Source organism: Pristiophorus japonicus, chromosome 1 (assembly GCF_044704955.1).
Source record: "Pristiophorus japonicus isolate sPriJap1 chromosome 1, sPriJap1.hap1, whole genome shotgun sequence".
Classification (NCBI taxonomy): domain Eukaryota; kingdom Metazoa; phylum Chordata; class Chondrichthyes; family Pristiophoridae; genus Pristiophorus; species Pristiophorus japonicus.
The window spans coordinates 272,286,668-272,304,183 of NC_091977.1; the positions used below are offsets into that span (position 1 = coordinate 272,286,668).

Genomic DNA, 17,516 nt, shown 5'->3' on the forward strand with positions numbered 1-17,516 from the left:
GCTCAGCTCCGTGGTACAGGGTCGCGATATTTTCTCTGCAGTTCCTGCAAGTACTTAAAGAGCCAAACCACACAAAGCCCAGTGAGTGTGGATCTTTATCTGGGAAAAGAGCTTCAAAAGCTAAAAGCAAATGAAATGTAAACTGTTTATACAACTATTGTAGTTACAAGCAAAATGACCACCCTAAATTTAACCGATCTTCAGTTTTTTTGCAATTGCTTTCATTTTGAAATATATGTAACTGTCATGTTGAGAACGAGAAGGTAGTTCTGAAAACTAGCCACTTTCCAGGAATGGAGTGGGAAGTTGGATCTGCAATCCGTTATACAGACTGAAAACAGACTGACTCTGCCATTCTACCCCATTCATTAATGTTTTAGCACAATGTTGAACTTGTAAGGTGACCTGTAATATGTTTCAGAATTATGAATATGAACAATGTACATCTGAAACAGGCAGTTAAATGCAGAATGTGAAATACAAAGTCAAACACAGAGAGGCATAGGAATAGATTATGACACTCTGCTTGGTCTTGTAATTAAGTACTTTTGGGATATCTTACATACACCATAATCTCATTACTGGATAGTTGTGAAAACTAGGCGAACGGTCAAGGGCCAAAGTGGAGGACCTCACCAAGGTTCAAAAAGGTAGGAGAGAAGACTGGATAATCGGGAATAGCCATTAAGTCACACTAATCTTAGATTTTGAAAGCTTGAAGCTTGTAAGAGGAAGTAAAGACTAAGGTAGGTAAAGAGTGCCATGGTTTTGAGAGCTGAAGAGAAAATGACTTAAAGGTTACAGAATTATGAAGATTTATGTGCTGAAGATGCTGTAGGGTGTTGGCAGCTTTGCCGACCCGATCCAATGGCACTTTCACCCCACTGATGATCCGATATCCGCCCCGACCCAAGAAAATACCAAAACCTGAATATCGCCAGCTTCTCCGGCCCATGGATTGGGCGGAGAAAAGTCTTCACAAACACTGAGTGCACCTACTCTTAGTCAGGGGGAAATTTCGGTCCCCTGGTGTGTAAAATTTTAATAATTGTGGAAAGAGCCATTCTTCACAATAGGCACCTGTTTAAAATCCTATATTGCTGATCATAAAAATTACAAAAAAATAATTGGCAATAGTTAATCGGAATTGCACATCTTCAGCTGTTGCGAATGGGAAAGATGAACGATTGGTGTAACATGCGGTTCAAGTCTCGGAACTTCGGCGGAAGAGCAGCGGCAACCCTGGGAAACTGTGTCAGTGAGTGGAAGCCCCTGCGAAACACCGCCAGTATCTGTAGTTTCCTATCAGTTTAAATTCCAGTTTTATTGCTGTTATAATCAGATTCCTCTCTTGGGATTTCTGGGTCTTGGTGTTGGTTAAACCCGGTTTAACTTTGTCTTTCTTTTTAACATTGATTGCAGGTTCTGAGCCAGTGCCAGCAGCAATTCATTACACGAGGTTATCCCTCTGTCAAGTGGATCAAAATGAAAGGAACAGACAGACGGGGGATCCACAGAAACCCCAGTGATGTTGCAAAACAGTTAAAGAAACTAATAAATAGAAAGAAAGTGAAACAGGAGAGTCAGTAACACTGCTGACGTTATTCTGTAGGTTCACACCCATGTTCACTGGCTTCTACACCTGTTGAAAAAGAATAGCTTCATCAGGAATCCACAACAATTGAAGTTTATTGGCGAAGGTGACATTATCAAGCACGTGAGCTGTGAGTGACGATGGGTGAATTAGCAGGGGGCGTTTTCCCGTTTGTCCGCTGGAACTTCGAGGGGAAAACCTCAGGAGAAGGGCAAATGAGAGAACACCTGCAGAAATAGGAGCAGGAGTAGGCCATTCAGCCCCTCGAGCCTGCTCTGCCATTCAGTGAAACCATGGCTGATCTTCCACCTCAACTCCATTTTCCTGCCTGCTCCCCATATCCCTTGATTCCCTTAATATCCAAAAATCTATAGATCTTGAATATACTCAACGACTGAGCCTCCATAGCCCTCTGGGGAAGAGAATTCCAAAGTGAAGACATTCCTCCACATCTCAGTCTTAAATGGCCGACCTCTTATTCTGAGACTGTGACCCATGGTTTCTAGACTCCCCAGCCAGGGGAAACATTCTCCCTGCATCTACCCCGGCAAATCCTACTATCTAGTTTCACATCAGTTTAAATTTAAAGTGGCATTCTCTTGAGTAGTGTATACAAGTTTACACTTGTTGCAGAGGCATAGTAATGGCTTATATTTTAATATGTGTCTGCCATTAATGGCCCGGAGTTTACTCCTGATTTGCGCCCAGATACATGCGTAATCTGTGCACAAACAAGTTAATGTGGCTTAAAAGATCATAGAAAATGGTGCAGAACCGAGTTGCAGGCTCAAGTACAATATACACAAGTATCTGTGATCTTTTAAGTGCGTCCCCTTAAACCCTGTGTCTGAACGAGTCCCTGTCCACCAAACTGGTCACAGCCCCCAGCTCCGAAATACAAGTTTTCTCCAATTACGCTTGTTCGAGGGGTTTCTTAATGAGTTAGAATGATTTCCTTAACCAAGAGTGAGATGCCCCACTCGTGGGGGCTGAGGGGAGGAGAGGAGATAACAGTGGGAATCCTGTGCCAGTACTGTGTGGACTCTCTACATCCACTTCAGCTTCCACCTTGGCCGCGAGGTTTGGGACCCCACACTCTTCACCCTTTCACGGGCATTGTGTGTATTTTTGCCCTACAAAGACTGAAAAATAAAGATTAAAAAGTGTTTGGAGGAATTAAAGGAGCTACTAGTCTGTATCCATGGGGGGTGTGGGGGCGGGGAGATGTTGTAGGCTGGGACCCTGCACTGCTCAACATGTTTTACCTTGGGTATGGAAGAAAGTCATGGGAAATTGAGTTTCTTACCTTCCCTGACCTAGTCAGGTCATTAAACTTTTTACCAAGTCTCTACCCCTTCGGGGAGGCCCTTAATCCTCGGCAAAATTGAAGGCCCTCTTGTGGGAAACTTTGTCACTGGTGTCTGCGCTGTCAGTCATCCACAAGGAAGAGACCGTTATTGATAGTCCAGACTCCCCACACAGTCATTTAAATTCGTTAATGTAAAAAATTGCAGGATAGAGAGATAAGCTTTACTTACTGTGCAGTCTCCAGCCTCAGTCTGAAGGGGAATTTGCTTTCCCCACCTATTACACCACTCTACCCCAGCATCTTGAGGCCCCATTGCCTCTGTTCCAGTTACCTTTCAATTGCGCTCATTGATTGCAACTATTCACAGGTAATTTTACGATCAAGCTTATCACTTGGAGGCAATTTCACCTCGGCTAAATGGCCGCATCTTCAGGCGCAATTTGGGCACAAATTCCCAATTGTGTCCACGGAGGAACTCCAGCGAATGGAACTTGAAAAATGTCAGCGTTGTTTCAAAGTTTGACTGAACTACCGCGGTTATTGTTACAAAGCCTTGTTTAAAATGCTGCAAGTGATCCATGTTCACTGGTCCAAAGGGTTCCAGCAATATCTGTGAAATGTCTACTTAAAGCACACATGCGAATAAAAAAAACTTTTCAGCTGGTTTTAAAGAGGAGTTTTTTGTAAATTTGTTTTCATTTATGAAAGAAATAACACTTTTTACCTTAAAAAAAGAAAGACTTGCATTTATAGAGCACCCCTCAAGTCGTCCCAAAGCACATTACAGCCAATGAAGTACTTTTGGAATGTAGTCACTGTTGTAATGTAGGAAACGCGTCAGCCATTTTGTGCACAGCAAGCTCCCACAAACAACAATGTGATAATGACCAGATAATCTGTTTTTGTTATGCTGATTGAGGGATAAATGTTGGCCAGGACAATAGTGCCATGGGATCTTTTACTTCCATGCCTCAGTTTAACGTCTCAACTGAAAGACAACACCTCCGACAGTGCAGCACTCCCTCAGCACTGCACTGGAGTGTCAGCCTAGATTTTATGCTCAAGTCTCCGGAGTGAGACTTGAACCCACAACCTTCTGACCCAGAAGCGAGGGTGCTACCCACTTGGCCACAGCTGACAGAACAAAAAACAAAATATCGTAGGTGCTGGAAATCTGAAACAAAAATAGAAAATGCTGGAATTACTCAGCAAGTTGAGCAGCATCTATGAAGAAAGGAAAACTGTTCATGCATTGAGCATTGCCCTTCATCAGAGCTAGAAGTTGGCCAGGACACAGGGAGAACTCTCCTGCACCTCTTCGAATAGTGCAGTGGGATATTTTACATTCAGCTGAGCGAGCAGAGGGGTTCACATTCTCTGTGTGCTGCACTGATGTCTCATTCTAAATGATATGTTACGTCCTGGTGTGAGGCTTGGTCCCATCACCTTACTCCGAGGCAAGACAGTTACCACGGAGCTAAAGTGATACAGTCACTTGTAGGAATGATTTATGTCTTAATACTACCCTGTTCAAAACTGTGAAATAAGGAATACCTAATGCCGAAAGAAATTAGGGGAGAAATTGGCCTGGTTTGCGCCTCCCTCCGGGGGGCGGTAATGGGGCAGGAAGGGTTACCGACCGGACGCTGTAAAATCAACGACACACACTAATTTTCCGTGTGAGATTGTGCTGGTGCTGACACTTACCACCTCGATCTCTTGCGCCCCGGAGATTGTGACGTCATCCACAGCCTTAGGATTCAATCAATGCAGCATTTTCCGTTCCCTTTAAGGGCGAGAAACATAGAAGTATAGAAAATAGGTGCAGGAGCAGGCCATTCGGCCCTTTGAGCCTGCACCACCATTCAGTATGATCATGGCTATGATCATAGCTGATCATGCAACTTCAGTACCCCACCCCAGCCTTCTCTCCATACCCCCCTGATCCCTTTAGCCGTAAGGGCCACATCTAACTCCCTTTTTAATATGTCCAATGAACTGGACTCAACAACTTTCTGTGGCAGAGAATTCCACAGGTTCACAACTCTCTGGGTGAAAAAGTTTCTCCTCATCTTGGTCCTATATGGCTTACCCCTTGTCCTTAGACTGTGTCCCCTGGTTCTGGACTTCCCCAACATCGGGAACATTCTTCCTGCATCTAACCTGTCCAGTCCTGCCAGAATTTTATACATTTCTATGCGATCCCCTCTCAATCTTCTAAATTCCAGTGAGTATAAGCATAGCCGATACAGTCTTTCCTCATATGTCAGTCCTGCCATCCCGGGAATCAGTCTGGTGAACCTTCGCTGCACTCCCTCAATAGAAAGCATATCCTTCCTCAGTTTAGGAGACCAAAACTGCACACAATACTCAAGGTGTGGTCTCATCAAGGCCCTGTACAACTGCAGCAAGACCTCCCTGCTCCGATACTCAAATCCCCTCGCTATGAAGGCCAGCATGCCATTTGCTTTCTTTACTGAATGCTGTACCTGCATCCCTACTTTCAATGACTGATGTACCATGACACCCAGGTCTCGTTGCACCTCCCTTTTTTATCAATCTGTCACCGTTCAGATAATCTGCCTTCCTGTTTTTGCCACCAAAGTAGATAACCTCACATTTATCCACATTATACTGCATCTGCCATGCATTTGCCCACTGACCTAACCTGTCTAAATCCCCCTGCAGCATCCTCCTCGCAGCTCGCACTGCCACCCACCTTAGTGTCATCTGCAAACTTGGAGATATTACATTCAATTCCTTCATCTAAATCAGTAATGTATATTGTAAATAGCTGGGGTCCCAACACTGAACCCTACGGCACCCCACTAGTCACTGCCTGCCATTCTGAAAAGGACCCGTTTATTCCCACTCTTTGCTTCCTGTCTTGTCAACCATTTCTCTATCCACGTCAATACATTACCTCCAATACCATGTGCCTTAATTTTGCACACTAATCTCTTGTGAGGGACCTTGTCAAAAGCCTTTTGAAAGTCCAAATACACCACATCTACTGGTTCTCCCTTATCCACTCTACTAGTTACATCCTCAAAAAACTCTAGAAGATTTGGCAAGCATGATTTCCCTTTCATAAATCCATGCTGACTTGGACCGATCCTGTCACTGGTTTTCAAATGCGCTGCTATTACATCTTTAATAATTGACTCCACTACCGATGTTAGGCTAACCGGTCTATAATTCCCTGTTTTCTCTCCCTCTTTTTTTAAAACATGGTGTTACATTAGCTACCCTCCAATCCATAGGAACTGATCCAGAGTCCATGGAATGTTGGAAAATGACCACCAATGCACTATTTCTAGGGCCACTTCCTTGTACTTTGGGCTGCAGACTATCAGGCCCTGGGGATTTATTGGCCTTCAGTCCCTTTAATTTCCCTAACACCATTTCCTGACTAATAAGGATTTCCCTCAGTTCCCCCTTCACGCTAGACCCTAGGTCCCCTAGTATTTTCGGGAGGTTATTCGTGTCTTTCTTAATAAAGACAGAACCAAAGTATTTGTTAAATTGATCTGCCATTTCTTTGTTTCCCATTATGAATTCACCTGATTCTGATTGCAAGGGACCTACATTAGTCTTCACTGATCTTTTTCTCTTCACATATCTAGAGAAGCTTTTGCAGTCAGTTTTTATGTTCCCTGCAAGCTTCCTCTCATACTCTATTTTCCCCCTCCTAATTAAACCCTTAGTCCTCCTCTGCTGAATTCCTAATTTCTCCCAGTCCTCAGGTGTGCTGCTTTTTCTGGCTAATTTATATGCGCTAAAGATTTGATTCTGCCGGGAACTTCTGGTTTAGCGCTCCATGAAGGAAGCGGAGTATTAAATCAAGCGTTATAACTGCCATTAGAGTGCTAAAGGGAGCGAGAGGAGTAATAGCGGCAGAGCGCTGAACAATGTTTTAAAGGCTCCTTCCTAGGATAGACTGGCGAATGATACTTAAAGGGTTGATGGTGGATAGGCAATGGCAGACATTTAAAGATCACATGGATAAACTTGGATTTAACACTATCCCTAATTTCCCTTGTTAGTCACGGTAGAGCCACCTTCCCTTTTTTATTTTTATGCCACATAGGGATGTACAATTGTTGTAGTTTATCCATGTGATCTTTAAATGTCTGCCATTGCCTATCCACCATCAACCCTTTAAGTATCATTCGCCAGTCTAGCCAAGGAAGGAGCCTTTAAAACATTGTTCAGCACTCTGCCGCTATTACTCCTCTCGCTCCCTTTAGCACTCTAATGGCAGTTATAACGCTTGATTTTATGCTCCACTTCCTTCATGGAGCGCTAAACCAGAAGTGCCCGGCAGAATCAAATCTTTAGCGCCCAGTGATACTTCTGCACTCCCGCAAAAGTTAATTTTAGTCCATTGTCTCCTGTCAGGTGCAACATTTTTACTTCTGTTAATGATGTGGACAGCAAAACTCTTGGTGCTTGATGTGGAGTATGACAAACACACTCAACACAGGTCTGTTGTGGAGAAAAGAATTGTTTAATTGCTTGATCAAGGGAGACACGGTCTACACCAGTTCCTTCCCAACCGTTCTCGTTTGAACACATTCGGAGCTGCTTTATACAGAATTTTTGCAAAGTCATCATTTACATTATCATTGGTCAGTCTTTCTACTACGTGACAATTTTTTTCACTTTGTTACAGATTATTTAATTTTAACTTTGTTAATTGTTCCAGTATCCTCCTTGGGTATGAACAGATGCATCCTGCATCCTGCCTCCTACCACTAACAGGAACTTACTCCCTAGGCTTAAGAGCTCCATTCTGAATAACAGGAACTTACACCATTGTTCTGCGATTGCACCGAATAATTTGCCACGTAAGCAACATTTTGTTTTTGCCTTTCCAGCATAAGGCATGTTTAACTCTTTAATACCCCCTTCAATCCCCCCTTTGGCCATATGGTTATTCTATTGACCCACCATGACCAATTTTTTTTTGTTACCTTACTAGACTCGTAAGACTCCGCCCTGATTTAGTTGATCAGGCGATAGGATTGAAACACTCACGATTCATATCAGGTATTCGTGTTGGTTTGGTTCGTCTCCCCTGTTACCTACTTTCAGCGAAGGTTTCCTTTTGTATTTCTGAGCAGCTTTTACCAGCGCTTTCATCCTCCTCCTACATCTAAAGCACCATTCAAACAGTAACATAAGTACAATCAACATCTGCACTATCACTAATACATGTGATATAATTCTTATTCAAGGATGTACATGAACATTCAGCCCAGAATTTCATAGTCGTATATTTTTGTCGTTGCTCACGGACACTCTTCTCCAACGCTGTCTGTTCCCCAATTAGTTTGGGAATGGGTTTTCCCTGAGGCTCTTCGAAGCCCTCGTATCCCCCCTTTATAGTGTCTACCACCGTTCCTTCGACAGTTTCTTCTTTTAATTCTGGGTATATAATATGTCTCTGAATATTAATCTCTTCTCTGGTCGTGAAGCAAAAGTAGTGATAGGGCAGTGAGTTACTCCTCCCACAGTCATGTTAGTGGCTGTGGGGCTGACACACCATTGCCCGTTACTTCGTGGGACTGCTGTTGTCTCGGAATCCCGCATCAGCGGGGTTATGCTCAGGACACATCCTTCTGTGCGACTGTATCCAGAGTCATCTTGATCAAATTTGGGATGTTCTCAGCACAAAACAGGCTGATTATTCTTAGAAACATGGAAAATAGGTGCAGGAATAGTCTATTCAGCCCTTCGAGCTTGCACCACCATTCAATAAGATCATGGCTGATCATTGACCTCAGTACCCCTTTCCTGCTTTCTCTCCATACCCCTTGATCCCTTTAGCCATAAGAGCCATATCTAACTCCCTCTTGAATAATCCAATCAAATGGCATCAAGAACTCTCTGCAGTAGAGAATTCCATAGGTTAACAACTCTCTGAGTGAAGAAGTTTTTCCTCATCTCAGTCCTAAATGGCTTACCCCTTATCTTTAAACTGTGTCCCCTGGTTCTGGACTTCCCCAACATTGGGAACATTCTTGTCGCATCTAACCTGTCCAGTCCCATCAGAATTTAATATGTTTCTATAAGATCCCCTCTCATCCTTCTAAACTCCAGTGAATACAGGCCCAATCAATCCAGTCTCTCATATGTCAGTTCTGTTATCATGGGAATCAGTCTGGTGAATCTACGCTGCACTACCTCAATAGCAAGAACGTCCTTCCTCAGATTAGGAGACCAAAACTGAACACAGTATTCCAGATGAGGCCTCATCAAGATCCTGTACACCTGTAGTAAGACCTCCTTGCTCCTGTACTCAAATCCCCTAGCTATGAAGGCCAAGGCCAACATACCATTTACCTTCTTCACCACCTGCTGTACCTGCATACCAACTTTCAATGACTGATGTACCATGACACCCAGGTCTCGTTGCACCTCCCATTTTCCTAATCTGCCGCCATTCAGATAATATTCTGCCTTCGTGTTTTTTCTCCCAAAGTGGATAACCTCACATTTATCCACATTATACTGCATCTGCCATGCATTTGCCCACTCACCCAACCTATCCAAGTCACTCTGCAACCTCTCAGCATCCTCCTCACAGCTCACACCGCCACCCAGCTTATTGCCATCTACAAACTTGGAGATATTACACCCAATTCCTTCATCTAAATCATTGATGTATATTGTAAATATCTGGGATCCCAGCATTGAGCCCTGTGGCACCCCACTAGTCACTGCCTGCCATTCTGAAAAGGACCCGTTAATCCCGACTCTCTGCTTCCTGTCTGCCAACCAGTTCTCTATCCATGTCAGTTCATTACCCCCAATAACATCTGCTTTAATTTTGTACACCAATCTCTTGTGTAGGATCTTGTCAAAAGCTTTTTGAAAGTCCAAATACATCACATCCACTGGTTCTCCCTTGTCCACTCTATTAGTTACATCCTCAAAAAGTTCTAGAAGGCTTGTCAAGCATGATTTCCCTTTCATAAATCCATGCTGACTTGGACCGATCCTGTCACTGCTTTCCAAATACGCTGCTATTTCATCTTTAATAATTTATTCCAACATTTTCCCCACTACTGATGTCAGGCTAACCGGTCTATAATTACCCGTTTTCTCTCCCTCCTTTTTTTAAAAAGTGGTGTTACATTAGCTACTCTCCAGTCCATAGGAACAGATCCAGAGTCAATAGAATGTTGGAAAATGATCACCAATGCATCCACTATTTCTAGGGCCATTTCCTTACATGCTCTGGGCTGCAGCCTATCAGGCCCTGGGGATTTATCGGCCTTCAATCCCATAAATTTCCCCCACAATCTCCCGCCTAATAATGATTTCCTTCAGTTCCTCTTTCTCACTAGACCCTCGGTCTCCTAGTATTTCCGGAAAGTTATTTGTGTCTTCCTTCGTGAAGACAAAACCAAAGTATTTGTTCAACTGGTCTGCCATTTCCTTGTTCTCCATTATAAATTCACCTGAATCTGACTGCAAAGGACCTATATTTGTCTTCACTAGTCTTTTTCTCTTCATATATCTATAGACGCTTTTGCAGTCAGTTTTTATGTTCCCTGCAAGCTTCCTCTCAAATTCTATTTTCCCCCTTTTAATTAAACCCTTAGTCCTCCTCTGCTGAATTCTAAATTTCTCCCAGTCCTCAGGTGTGCTGCTTTTTCTGGCCAATTTATATACCACTTCCTTGGATTTAAAGAATTCTACCGTATTATGGTCACTCTTCCCCAAGGGGCCTCGCATAACAAGATTGCTAATTTCCCTTGTTAGCCACGGTTGAGCTACCTTCCCCATTTTATTTTTACTCCAGACAGGGATGTACAATTGTTGAAGTTCATCCATGTGATCGTTAAATGCTTGCCATAGCCGATCCACCATCAACCCTTTAAGTAACATTCGCCAGTCTATTCTAGCCAATTCATGTCTCATACCATCGAAGTTACTTTTCCTCAAGTTCAGGACCCTAGTCTCTGAATTAACTGTGTCACTCTCCATCTTAATAAAGAATTCTACCATATTATGGTCACTCTTCCCCAAGGGGCCTCGCACAACAAGATTGCTAATTAGTCCTTTCTCATTACACATCACCCAGTCTAGGTTGGCCATCCCTCTAGTTGGTTCCTCGACATATTGGTCTGGAATACCATCCCTACTACACTCCAGGAAATCTTCCTCTACCGTATTGTTATCCATTTGATTTGCCCAATCTATATGTAGATTAAAGTCGCCCATGATAACTGCTGTACCTTTATTGCATGCATCCCTAATTTCTTGTTTGATGCTGTCCCCAACCTCACTACTACTGTTTGGTGGTCTGTACATAAGTCCCACTAGCGTTTTCTGCCCTTTGGTATTCCGCAGCTCCACCCATACCGATTCCACATCGTCCAGGCTAATGTCCTTCCTTACTATTGCATTAATTTCGTCTTTAACCAGCAACGGTACCTCACCTCCTTTTCCTTTCTGTCTATCCTTCCTGAATGTTGAATACCCCTGGATGTTGAGTTCCAGCCTTGGTCACCCTGGAGCCATGTCTCCGTGCTGCCAATTATATCATATTTGTTCATTGCTGCCTGTGCGGTTAGTTTGTCCACCTTATTATGAATACATTGAGGCACAGAGCCTTCAGGCTTGTCTTTTTAACACACTTATAACAAAATTTAATGCACACACCCTTGGTATCATCTTCCTTCTTAATAACATATTGGTGCAGTTTGTGGTATCTGACCCTTGTTTGGTTTCTTATTTCTCCTATAATTCTCCTATAGTGGAGATTTCCCTTGGTCACATCATATTGTGGTATTGACAGTACAAATCCAATTATATTCTGATGCCCAGTTACACATTTAGTTTTAGGAACCCATGCATGACTGTTTCGCCTGATTTCACAGGCATCTGTTTCCCTTTTCTCAAGGTCCATTCCTGATTACATCATTGGTTATCCAATCTGGGACCTCCCCATTTTGTAGCTGTTCTAAGTTATGGTCTACTGTACTTATCATCCATGCTCCATACCCGGCGCTTTCGTCCGCTTTCACTATGGTACTATTGGTTCACGTTTATTAAGTTAATTGTCTTGGCATGATCCCTTAGTGTGTGGCCACTTGTAACAATTCTCATTCAGCCCCATCTCCCAATGGGGCCTGCATTTTCTCATTATCATTTCCCCTTTCCAGCAACCCTCTTCTATCATCTGGAGATCTATAGCATTTACCGTCGCTACTCCCGCCGCATAACACATGCCTATCATGTGATAAACTTCAGGGTTTTAGATTCGGGTCCATCTGAGGCCCGCAGTGTCAGATTTTTATACATGCTTATTGTTTTTAATCCGCAGAAACTGGGGATCGTTAGATCGGTCAAATTTAAAAATATCGTGAATATCTTCTGGCGTACTCCAATGTGTATCTTTTTCTTCATGTATTTCATTACTAACCCTGCACCCCCCCCCCCCCCCCCCCCCCACTGCCTTTGGCCCCCTTTGTTATATGAGGGAACCTTGGAGTTCTCCTCTTACACAGGAACATCGTTTCCCCTCCTGTATGATTGTCACAACTTGTACTTCCCTCTGGGGCGGGTGATTTCTTCCTTGTCCTTGTAGAATCGTTTCGGTGATCACGTTTATATGCATTCTGTTGATAAAACACATCCTGGATATTCCAGGTTTTTAGTTCGATTCTTACCATTTCTACTTCTACTGGATTGTTTGCACCGTTTCTCCGGGCATGTGACCTTTCCCAGATCCATTTTATTACGGCAAGTACCCCTAGTATTTCAAATATTAATCCTAGTCCCCCCAAAAAGTCCATCTATCAATACATCCCTCCACTCATTATATTCTTTCAGCTGGGACCAATGTTTCCATCGGCCCCCACCTTTCATATTTACGCATGCACACGTGTCTCTGTTAATCAGTATCTCATAGGGTCCGCTCTGTCGAGGGGCGAATCCAGGTTTTTCTGGTAACACCCCAACCATTACCCTTGCCTCCACCTCGGGTACTACCGCTAGGAGTTTTGTTCTTTTATCCTCGACTTCCTCTTCCTGCTTATCTCGCACTTCCTGTCGCATACCTTTCAACTGCCTCCTCAATTCCATCACATACTTCCTAATTCTATCACGTAAAGGTCCTAACTCTACTCCTCCTGTAACTATTCCCTCAGGGAGTTTCATTGCTCATCCAGTCATTAGTTCATAAGGGGTGAGTCCTGTTTACAGTTCGGTGTAGCACGCAGTCTCATCAATCTGATGGGCAGGAGTTCCGGCCAGGCCTGTCCGGTTCCCTGGATTGCTTTACTCAGGGAGGTTTGAGGGTTCTATTCATTCTTTCTACCATTCCTGAACTCTGGGGATGGTAGAGGATGTGGAATTACTGCTTAATGTTCAGTATTTTACAAGTTTCCTTCATTACCTTTCCCGTGAAATGAGTCCCTTGGTCCGAATCTTCTGAATGGGAATCCCCCATCTAGGAATTACCTCTTCCGCTAATATACAGGCTACCATGGTTGTGGTGCAATTACGGGTGGCGAATGCTTCCACCCACCTTGTAAACTGGTCAATAATCCCTTGGAGTTTATTAGGGCCCAGTAAAATCAATCAGATTGTTTTCCCATGGTCCCTATGGGCGGGGTTAGTGCGCCATCCGTATTTTTATCGCTTTTCCTGGATTATGTTGGGTGCATGTAACACAGTGCTGACAATGTTTAGCAATGTCGCGCCCAATTCCCGGCCACCACCAATCCCGTGAGATATTGGATATCATGGTGTTACGCCCGGCATGGTTAATGCCGTGGTGTAACTCCATGATCATTTGCCAAATGTAGGAAGGGGCCAATACCTTTCCGTCCTTTCTCCACACTGAGTCTATACCAGGTGATCCTCCCCCCTCTCCCATTCTGCTCTTTCTTCCTCGTTCATATCTGCGTGCAGTTTAACTATATTTATGTCCTCCTCTGTGGTAATGCTACAGACTGACTCTATCTTTATGTCTGTGGATGTGGCCGCTTCTCGGGTGGCATTGTCCGTAGCCTCATTTCCACATTGTATTTCGTCCACTACTCGTTGGTGGACCTTTACCTTTATCACTGTCGCTTTAGCTGGTTTGCTGGCTGCTTCTAATAGTCATTTTATACATTCGTCGTGTTTGATGGCCTCACCACCAGAGGTAACAAGCCCTCTCCTTCCCCATGCTACCATGTAGTCATGTACTACCCCAAAGGCATACCTGCTATCTGTATATATATTCACTGTCTTTCCCTCTGCCAGTAATAAGGCTTCCGTCAGGGCGGTTAATTCTGCTACTTGAGCCGAAAGGCCTCCGTCCAGTGCTCCCTGCATCACTACCTCGAGATGCTGGTTTAATATCGCCCATCCCGTACGTGGGTGGCCATCGACGTACTGTCGGGATCCGTCTACATACAATGTGAGGTCTGGGTTTTCGAGAGCTACCTCATTCACATTCCCTGGAGAATCTTCCCATTCTAATGCGTTACACTCGTGAGGCTCCCCCCTAGTGAAGATTCCTTCTGCCGGGTTTTCCCCGGTGTCTCTGACTATCTTTACTGATTCATCGTGGGGCAGTAAAACGGCTTCCCACTTCGCTCGGTGGACATTGGAGATGGCCCGGAGCTTCGAGTATTCAACATTTCGCCTGTCATCACGACAGGTTCACTGACCTCGTCTGCCCATGTGGCGCAGTCTAGTGCAGCCACGCATCTGGACAAGTCCGTGGCTACTGGTGATTGTTGGGTTAAATAGTAAGCTATGGGTCTCATTCTGTCCTCGTGCATTTCTGTCTCTCATCAGAGAAAATGGCATTTTTAGATTCTTTTCTAACTGTTTAGTATTATTTATTTTAAACAGGTTTCCAAAGCCAAGATTTTACAATAAAACCAAAATATTTATCAAGGAGAATATCTCAAAATCCCAATTCAAATACTGTACTGCCAATCTTTTTACTTAAATCTCTTTTACTGAACTAGAAGCTTTCACGTCATTTACAATAAGATTCTACACAAAGGAAACGAGCGCAGAGCTTCCCCCAGCCTGTAGCCTGAGAAACCCATGCAGGCTTTTTAAAAAAAAAAAGACTCTCCCTTCTCCTTTCTTTATCTTCCTCATAGACAAAATTTATTATCTTTCAACCCAATGTTGAAAGATAATTGGGCGTCTCGGCTTGCAATAACCAAATTGAAAAGACAACACTTTGTTTACGATTCTAATTGATTTAAAGTGAGACCACACATTTTTAATTGAAGTTTTATCTTTTGTTAAACACACCCATCCTTTGTGCATTTCCTAGCTCCGTAACATCATCAAAATAAATCCACATCTGTGTTTCTAACTAAACGTGTCATTCAATTCTAAGTACACAATTCAATTTATTCACACTTTCCTAAAACTTCCCACATCTAGGACAACACTGTAAAGGTTAAAAACTTTCAGCTCTCTGACTGGAAAAGTGGGTGGAACTAAAACAAAGATACAGATACACCATTTCTCTTTTAAAAGACCGGCTTTCAGACAAATGGAAAATTCATTAACTCCAACCTCAAATATTCTACAGTCAAGAAAACTTCCACGCAACCACTTTCATTCAACAAAGCTTATCTTTCTCTTCCTCGGCACAAAAGCTGAAGCTTCTGTGTCAGTGTTATATTCTTGTTAGATATACTCACTCTATCTCCTACTCTTAATTTGCGCAATTCCTCTAATTGAGACCTGGCCATGGCCTTACATTGCAAACATTGACTGACCAACATCAAACCTGCTTTGGCCGGCTTTTTATTTGCTTTTCTCCCACCATAATCTTTGTTTTGCGGGGTTTTCTTTGGGATCCCATCCGTCAATTAACATAGTAACTATCAATTTTTTATGGCCGTCGGCAAAATACCTACTCAGCGAACCTCCCAGCCCCCAATCTAGCATATCTTTGCACGGCATCTATTTTTTATGGTCGTTAGCAAAATACCTACTGAGCGAATCTTCCGGCCCCATTGCACGCCATCTATGTTTGGTACATGTACCCCTCCATCGGTTCGTTGTCTCCTTTAACCTGGTTTCCTCGAACCTAGGGTCTGCAATTACAAACCTACAAAGCCGATCCTACTTTGATAATTACTATTGTGACCTCTTAACTACCCTCAAGTCTTTTACACCATTACAGACCTTTCTCACAAGTTCGGACACCCCAGGCGACTGACACGTTTCGCGGCAGATTACATTGGATTTATGAGTGGTATTTAAAATACAATCACTCGTGATGGTCTGAAACATCCGTCTGTCTTTTGCCCGGGTGCGTCCTGTCAGACTACGCCATTTGATGTGGAGTATGACAAAGACACTCAACACAGGTCTGTTGTGGAGAAAATAATTGTTTAATTGCTTGATCAAGGGAGACACGGTCTACACCAGTTCCTTAACTGGGTGCCTTCCCAACCGTTCTCGCTTGAACACATTCGGAGCTGCTCCTTTATACAGAATTTTTGCAAAGTCATCATTTACATTATCATTGGTCAGTCTTTCTACCCCGTGACAATTTTTTTTGCTTTGTTACAGATTGTTTAATTTTGACTTTGTTAATTGTTCCAGGATCCTCCTTGGGTATGAACAGATGCATCCTGCATCTTGCCAATAACAGGAACTTACTCCCTAGGCTTAAGACCTCCGTTCTGAATAACAGGAACTTACACCATTGATCTGCGGTTGCACCTGATAATTTGCCACATAAGCAAAATTTTGTTTTTGCCTTTCCAGCATTAGGCGCGTTTAACTTTTTAATTACCCTTTCAGTGCTGGTGGCGAGGGAGGCAGTGGAGCAGAACTTCTGTCTGGCAGCTGTGGTGGATGCTAACTCCAGTGTAGTCCTGCCATCAGACTATTTCACATATTTTGGGTTTCTGGTATAACTGGGGTTCCCACTGGGTGTGTGTGTGGGGTGGGGTCACGGGGAATGGGAGGACAGGAATGTTGCTGTAATTCCTTGCCACAGCATCAGCAAGCTTGTGAGGCTAGCGAACAATCATGAAAGTTTGAAAATATTGCTTCTGCTGTCAAAGGCAATGCAATGGTGCAGTGCAGAATCGAGCTGGGAATTCCGCAACTTACAAGATAGCATGAATTAAGTCTTGACATAAAAGGACAGAAGAAATAAGGTTCTGAAATTCTGAATATTACGAGAGAATGAAGTGTTTTTAGATTCATTCCTGTTTTCCTTTCTCATGTCAGGTAGGTAGTTAATGAAACTTGTTCCTTTTACGTTCTATAGTTACACAAATACATACATAATGGATTCTCCACTGGGGAAATCAGCATTTGCATGGACTATCACATGGGCGCTCTGTCCCTTCAGTTTAGAGTGCAGGTTATTATTGTGAGGACCAAGAAGTACAAAGCTTGCAAAAGATCAAAACTATTTGCCGTATTACTAAAAGGTTCTGTTTATATAAATATTTTTAAATGCAGGTTCTATTCCGAGAACCCTTGCAAACTTTAATAGAATGAGTTGCTATTTAATGTTTCTTGCTGATATTTTGGGTTCTGTATCCCACACACACAAAAATGCAGCTGCAAAAATCATTCCAAATGGCAACAACTCAAGGAGCACCTGCA

The 17,516-nt window shown here is 43.3% G+C and overlaps 1 protein-coding gene across 1 annotated transcript in view; it reads left to right on the forward strand.

The window, feature by feature from the left end:
- The window catches only part of LOC139248267 (uncharacterized), a 151,527-nt gene extending 147,953 nt beyond the window's left edge, over positions 1-3,574 (forward strand). Inside the window, exon 7 of the mRNA XM_070872075.1 lies at positions 1,423-3,574. Within this exon, the coding sequence (XP_070728176.1) occupies positions 1,423-1,590 (168 nt within the window). The 3' untranslated portion in view covers positions 1,591-3,574. The remainder of the gene's footprint in view (positions 1-1,422) is intronic.
- Positions 3,575-17,516: the final 13,942 nt, after the last annotated feature.